The sequence below is a fragment of the Haplochromis burtoni genome, unplaced genomic scaffold (assembly GCF_018398535.1).
Source record: "Haplochromis burtoni strain Fernald_Lab_line unplaced genomic scaffold, NCSU_Asbu1 Contig_204, whole genome shotgun sequence".
NCBI lineage: Eukaryota > Metazoa > Chordata > Actinopteri > Cichliformes > Cichlidae > Haplochromis > Haplochromis burtoni.
In genome coordinates, this window is record NW_024582565.1 from 749,950 (window position 1) to 757,969 (window position 8,020).

At 39.3% G+C, this 8,020-nt stretch overlaps 1 protein-coding gene across 1 annotated transcript in view; it reads left to right on the forward strand.

Annotated features, from left to right (window-relative positions):
• The window catches only part of kcnn3 (potassium intermediate/small conductance calcium-activated channel, subfamily N, member 3), a 60,095-nt gene extending 56,145 nt beyond the window's left edge, over positions 1 to 3,950 (forward strand). The window contains 1 exon segment of the mRNA XM_014338025.2: positions 1,085 to 3,950. Within this exon segment, the coding sequence (XP_014193511.1) occupies positions 1,085 to 1,504 (420 nt within the window). The 3' untranslated portion in view covers positions 1,505 to 3,950.
• Positions 3,951 to 8,020: the final 4,070 nt, after the last annotated feature.

The window sequence follows — 8,020 nt, forward strand, 5'->3', positions numbered from 1 at the left end:
TGTGTGTGTGTGTTCTTTCAGAGGAGCGATGCCTTTAGCACCAAATATTTTGCAATTTTGCAATCTCAGTCTCAATTGGCCACTTGTGCATTTACCATGGTTACAGAGACTGGGATGTGCAAGGCAGGGACATTCTGTTGGCTTCCTTTCATCCTCTCTCTTCTCGCTCTTTTTCTTTCTTCACAGTGTTATAAAGCCCTGTCTAGTGTGATTTCTAACTTCTAATCCCTCTTAGTTTTTTTTTTGTAATTTTTGCTTAGTCTTTCTCTTTCTGATACTTTACCTTATTCTGTAACCGTGGGTGACCAGTTGCGGTCTGTCCACAAACTGACTCACCTAAGTGTAAACATTTGCAGGGACAGGAGGCAGGGCTGATGGGATTTAAAATACCCTCGTGAAGACAAAGACAGTAGTTACAGAAAATCGCATACAAAATATGTATGTATATGTATTGGCATATGTAATACACACAAAGTTAAAACAGCAGAAAAACATCACAATTAAAAAGTTTATTATTCATTTGGCATTGCATTGGTAGTTCTAGACAGACAGTCACTGCTCCAGATTTGTTAGTCGTTGCCCTGAACGGCCAGTTTTAAAGCTTTCTTCCTAAGGTGGTTAAGCTGAAGTGCTTCATTTACAACTGTGGGATTTCTTTGTATTGTCAGCAGGCTGTCAGTTGTGGAAACACTGAGGCATATTATTAAAATTTCACCTATTTTTACACCTCAGGCTGTTCATTTTTCATTAAAGTTTTTCAGAATGTACTTTTTATGCTAAAAGACGGGGAAAATGTTTCAAGCTGTTTTCTTTTTTTTACCTTTATGCAGTAGTTTTACTCATCCGGCACACTTCAGATCAAACTGGGCCGCATGTGACCCAGCTAAAATGAATTTGACATCCCTGCTCTACTTAGTGTCTCTCCTTATTCAATACCAACGTTATTTGTTTTTTTTTTAAAACAAGCTTTCATAGAGCGACTGTGTTATCTTCCTGTTTTTACGTGTTTGCAGTCTGTCTCCCTTCTTCAAAGTACGCCGTGTGCACTGACTCATCTCCCACTCTCCACTCTCTCCTTTCATAGATGCAGAGTGTCATGTATGAGCTCATGTCCGAGCTCAACGACCGCAGCGAGGACTTGGAGCGTCAGATGCTGTCCCTGGAGCAGCGGGTGGAGCAGCTCACGGCGGGCTTCAACGCCTTGCCCGCTCACCTGTCTGCAACCCTCAGCGCCCAGCATGCTGCCCTGGTTCACCTGCTCCGGGAGAGGGATGCAAGGGATGGTAGAGGAGGAGGAGGAGGTGCTGTGGTTCCACTGTCCCCTGCAGCTTCTTTAACCACTGCGCCAGCTTCAGTTTCTCCAGTCCAGGTCACAGCTCCTGCACCACCTTCAGCTCCGGTTTCTACTTTGGCGTTGGAGTCCCCTCTGTCGCCCCCACCCCTGAGCCCAGAGGGGAGCTTGGAGGCTAGCTCCAACCCCAACACGTGCACCTCTAGCTGCTGAGGACAGCTTTTTTTTTCTTTTCTTTTTTTTCTTGGACCAGGAGAGGACAAATATGAGGAAAAACAGGGAGGAAGGACGGGGGCTGCGCTAGTCCTCACACTTCAGACTAAAGGAGAGAAATGGGAGATGAGAGAAATGTCTGGTGATCCTCGGAAACTAACGCTCCAAGAGGGAGGGAGGAAGACTATGAGGAGAAATAATGGGATTAAGATGGAGGGCCTGTATGAGTGATGAGACATGTTAGGGACTTTGGGGCGCTTTACTTGATGAGGGAAGGAGAAGAAAAATGGGGATAAAATGGAGACTCTAAAAGGTGTGAGGGGGAGGAAGGATGCCAAGAGGGTGAGAAATTGAGGTAGAGAGAATGAGGAGGACGAAAGAGAGAGGAGGAGAAATAACGAAGAATAATTATATGAACTCCTAAATGGAATCCACTCCAATTACTGAAGAATGCCTTTTATTATCTCTATCTCTCTCTCTTCTACGTCTCTCTTTCTCCCTCTCTTTCCTTCCCCCTTCCCAATCTCTCACTCCCGTCATCAGGAATTAATGACCATGACTTTTTATCCTTATGATGTATTTTCTATCTGAATGCTAATTGTGTATTAACGAGCATCCCTTTAACAAAAGGTTCGATCAATACGACCACGATTTAAAAAAATGAAAAATAAAAAAATAAATAACTAGTGGCATGCACCACACACACACACACACACACACACACATACACACACAAATCATGTCATCCACGCAATATGAGCTAACACAGCACAAACACAAACATACAGACTCTCACAAAGGCCCTATTTACGCTCACACATAGAAAATAATGCACTAGCCCACAAGATGATACTAAAAGCCAATACTGCCAAGCACATGATGCACTGTCAATCTCCATAGAGCACTGCCAAGCGATGTAGACACACTGTAAAAAATGTTCATCTTAACAATTTATCTTTTGTGGGTGTGAGCTGATGCAGTAGTTTAGACTTACGATGCGTAGTTGTGACATTTTAACTACTCAGCCGGGAGAATTGTAACCGTTCAGTGAACTACACAAATTATAGATCAAGCTGAAACAAGCTGATACAGAGGGACGTGAGTCATCATAATGTCTGTTTGTGATGATGAAGACAGTAGCTGATGGTAAAATAACCTAACACAACTACTACAGGACTTTATTACTGCATTTACAGAATTACAGATTGAAACGAACTGATGTTTAAAGTGTACTTTGCTGTGCTGAAATGAGACTGTGGTCTTGTTTCATTTCTGTGGACGTTTCGTATGACAGCAGCAGAAGGTGGACAATTAATAGTTGTATTAAGTGCATTAATACTGGGGCGGCTATTAGAAGAAAAATTAGCTTATTTTACACATATTTTTTGTACTGGCATTTAAAAATGGTTGATTGATTTCTGAAGATACCCGTTAAAACAAACGCTGCAGAACTCTAAAGTTGGCTCTTTGCACAATCTTGATGCTCCACATTTAGTGCGAGTACTCGTTTAATGCCACTAAATTTGGATGTTTTGACCCAAAGATCTACAGCAGATGCGGTTCGGTCCACAACTTGTTGTCTTTTTGTCTCTCCATGCCACCACAGTGGCTTAGAAATAAAACTAAAAACTAACTTTAAAAAAATGCATTAACTGTTTAAGAATTATCCACATTTGTATACACATTCCCTCATTTTCAGAGGCTCAAAAGTATCTTGACAATTGACAAGCAGCTTCATAGCTAGGTGGGGCCTGTTGCCTTGTTATTCCATGACATGATTCAAAGAGTGGAATTTCTATTTCATAGTTGTTCATGGTCATTCCAAGTGAGGGAGGTCGTCATTAGGCTTAAAAATTCAAAATAAGTCAATAAGTGTCAACTGCTGAGTGGCCATTCTTGAAAAGGAAGACAACAGAAAACAACTGAAATGGATGATGAAAGAATGGCTAAAAAACAACTTCACAGCATCTAACTGAGTCAAAAAAAAAAAAACTCTCACCAGGATGTACAGTAGGTGTATCACTGTCAAAGTCTACATCTGTAAGTTTGTAACTGTTAATCCAGAGGGTTTACAACAAGCTGCAAACCAGTGGTTACGCTTAAGAACAAGTAGGTTAGATTATACTTCCTAAAAAAACATCTAGAAATTAATATTTAAATAAAGATGAGCCTGTGGCAGAATTATGGGAAGAAAGAAGTAAGGAGAAGGAAAGAGAGAAACACCTATTGATTTGAAGATAACACATTATCTGTCAGAAACAGTGGGAGAAGTGTTGGTGGAACCCCATCACTAGTGTTTACTGATGGCGTGACTAACAGAAGTGGCAGGATGAATTGTAAAGTGTACAGGGCTGTACTCAAAAAGACACGGAGTATTCGTCAATGACCAAGTTATTCACCTGATCTCAGCCCAACGGAGCAGCTTTTCAGTTACTGAAGACAAAAACTGAATGCAGAGAGACCCACAAACAAGCAGCAACTGAAGGCAGCTCCAGTAAAAGCCTGGCATCTCAAGAGAGGAAACACAGCATGTAGTGATGTCCAAGGCTGCAAAGGATTTTCATTCAAGTATTTAGAACACTCCTTACTTTTAAAATCATGTTAGTTTGTCCAATTAAAGTTTGAGCCTTTGAAAATGGGGGACTGTGTCTAAACAGTTAATGCAAAAACAGGAAAGCGCTGTGAGTCAAAGCTGAAAGTCTGCACTTCAATCACATCCTGATTACTTGGTTTAAAATTCACTGTGGAGGTGTACAGAGGCAAAATCACAAAAGTTGTCTCTTTATCCAACAAATTATGGGCCTAACTGCACTGAAAACAATGAAAACAATTTTAACAAATCCTTTACTTGACTAAAGTCAGACCGACCTACATGCAACTCTATAAATATTGTCTGTCATTGGCACTTGTTAAAATCCAGCAGTGATTTAGCTGTATTTCTCTAAGTTGTTTTTATTAGTTGATTTTTTTATGACCTTTCATAAAGGGAAGTAGATCTTGTACTTTACTGCCATTCTTTGTCAAACTTGTGGTCCGAAAAACAGCTCACTGTTATCATGAATGTATTCTGTGTGAAGAAATACACTCAAACTCGCTTGCTCAGTCACTTAAACTGCCACACAGACACAGGAACAGACACCCACATGCGCACGCACACACACACACACACACACACACACACACACACACACACACACACACACACACACACACCTCGACAACCAAAGTGCTCTCTCTTAAATGGACTTCAATAAGAGGCAGGGAACGCTGCTGTCACTGGGGACAAAAGATAGCAGGAGGCGTTGCAGATATCTTGACAATATTGCTGAGGGAATAACTGTGAAAATCTCGGCATGGACTTGTTACAGTGCTGTACATGGACTGCTGTAACAGATGAAGGTGGACTAAGGATGAACACAAGGGAACACAAATAAACCTTACAAAGGATAAATGGCCATGAAGGAACAGATGTTCATGAAATAAATAAAATGAAAGACTGAGATATATCTGAGAGGAATTATAATGACGTGATGGGAAAAGAGACAAGCCTACCTTTACATTGGAGACAATATTGAAAACTATCTTTTAGCGACACGCTGTGGCCGGAATACTGAATTACATACGCTTGGAATATTGTACAGTATGCTGTTAACGAAATATAGCTTTGTATTGCTTAGTCTTTTCTACCATTATGATTAAAAGCAGTTATAGCTGATATCTTACCTTATTAAACTATAGTATTCTTCTCATTCGTCATGACAATTATAATATATGTATTATCAATACGTTAAATAATCACGAACAAGGAAAGTGCCGTTTGAGGTTGAAATTATTTTGTAATTTTATTTTATCAGAGAGAATTAATAAAGTATATATCTATAACATTACAGCTTTCATGTTTAATGAGTCTAAGTTTTTATTTTATTTATTTTTTATCATTTATTTATTTCGTTTGTATGCTTTTTTCGGGTACTTCATATTCCTCGGGGATTCATGTAATTTTAAAACAGCTGTAAACACTAACTCACCCTGTAGAGATTATGTTTTGTTCAGTAATTTATTAAATATATAAATACTGTAGGAGTTTTAAGAATTGCTACCACGTTTTATTTATTTTTCTGTTGTCTTTGTATCTTTCACTGTCAAAAGGGGGAAAAAAGTCTCCCCCAACTTGGATTTCAGCGTTTCTCTCGCTCATTCTCGCGATGTTTGGAAACAACGTTGGACAGTAACTTCACGCTGTCTTTAAGCACAGGGGCACACCTCTGGGGGGGCAGTAGAGAGCTAGAAGTTTGTCTGTTTTATTAAAATGGGCTTTTTTTGTGGAAGCTTTACGCTAGCTAAGTCGTCCATTTGTTAAGTCCTTTAATTATATAAGTATTGATCGGCTAACTTCAGTATGGTAAGATGCTGCAAAATTAAGCTACTGTGAAGTACCCCATTATAACCAGGCACACTTTTTAGCAGTATATTTTGCTTTCTTGGGCTAGTTGAATACTGTTAGCTTGCCAAATTACGGTGACATTATCAGTCGTGTGTAAAAAATTATGTTTTTGATGTCACAATACAATATTAATATGATTAGAGGTGGCTTGTCTACTTAGAAAAGTACTCACTGTTATTAAAACATACCGGATTGGTACTGAAGACAAAATATGTACTGTGGCATAACGCAAAGTCATTCACTGGGTTTTAATAAAGTTAGTGGGCGTTGTGATATATGACTTTGAATATATGTGAATCCAATTCTAACTGAGAGGACAGTGTTTGGAAGAAAAACCAGAAAGAGACATGATGTATTAGTGGGTGGTGAGTGGGTGTGTAAACATTCAGTGTCCAGTCTTTTCCAGTGGCCAAGCCTCCCTCTATTCATTATTTCTCTGTGTGAAGCAGGTCCTCCTTTCTGCTTTACCAGTGTCCTCTATGCTGGCACCAACAGCATTATAAATGAATGTGGGATTCTGGTGAGGGTAAGTATAAACTGTTGTTTTATTTCTTTCTGTGGTTTAACCCAAGTAAAGTGCCACATTTAATATTGTCATCCAGGTAATAAGGGCTACAGCTGTAACCCTCATTCATTCGTACATTTTTTTGCATTCAGCACGAATACATAATGGGTTGTCTCTTACTTTAGATTGAGTTACAATTAAAGTACACAGAAATGTTGTTCAATTTCAATTCAATAAAACTTTATTGATCCTGAAGGTTGACCCCGCAGGAAATTGGGTTATGTTGTATGTCGTACAACAGTATGTAGTATTACAGCCACATTGTAAATGTGCAGGTCAGAAGTTTTCATACATTCATCATGGGCATGAATGTTATGACAGTTTGAGGCTTTTAATGATTTACTTGAACATTTCTCTTTTCAAGGTGGAATGATTGTATAGCACACGTCTTTAATGACTTAAAAAAACAATCAAATGTTAGAGTTAAAAGTATGCATACGGACTCAAATACACCCTATTAATATTTGGTAAATTGTCCCTTAGGAAGTCTAAGGAGCTTGGAAAGAAAAGTGTCTGGACTTTAAATTGCTTGAAGACGTTTCACCTCTCATCTGAGAAGCTTCTTCAGCTCTAGGGTCAAATGGTGGAGAGTCCCAGATTTAAACTAGAACTGAAGAAGCTTCTCGGATGAGAGGTGAAACGTCAAGCAACTTAAAGAAGTCCAGACGCTTTTCTTTCCAAGCTCCTTAGACTACGATGACCTGGATGACTTACACCTCAATCAGATGCTTTTGGTAGCCATCAGCAAGCTTCTGGCATAATGCTGTCTGGATATTTGATCATTTTTCTTGACAGAATAGAACAGTGCATTTAAATTGGTTCATTTCCTGGTGCAGATCTGGCTTTTAAGCCTAGTCCACAAATTTTTAATAGCACTGAGGTTGGGGCTTTGGGAATGCCGTTCCAGATGCATTATGTTAGCCTTCTTGATCCACTCCAAAGCCAGTTTTGACATGTGTTTGGAATCAATGTCCTTTTGGAACAAACAGCTGTGTCCAAGTTTCATCTAGCTGTTGATTTAAGAGTTGAAGAATTTGGAGGTAGTCCTCTTCCATTTTGCTGTCAACTTTGAGCAGTGTCATAGGGAACAAAGTAGCCCCAGAGCACGATGCTACCATCACCATGCTTCACCGTGCTTCTTAGATTTGAAAGCCTCACCATTCAGATCCATAAGGACAAAAAAACTAACAGACTAAGGAACAGCTTATATCCCTTAGCCATCACTATGCTAAATGCTGCTAAATTAATATGATCCAATATAATCTTTGTGTATGATGTTTACAGTGTTACAACACAGTCTCATATTTACATGTTTACAACTGTATTTTACCACTGGTACAGTAATACTGGCAAATGGGGACTAGTGCAATATGAAATCAATTGTGTTTGTTGTTTCTAAACATATATACACACACACACATATATATATACACTGAACAAAAATATAAACGCAACACTTTTGTTTTTGCTCCCATTCCCCATGGGATGGACGTAGAGACCTAAAATT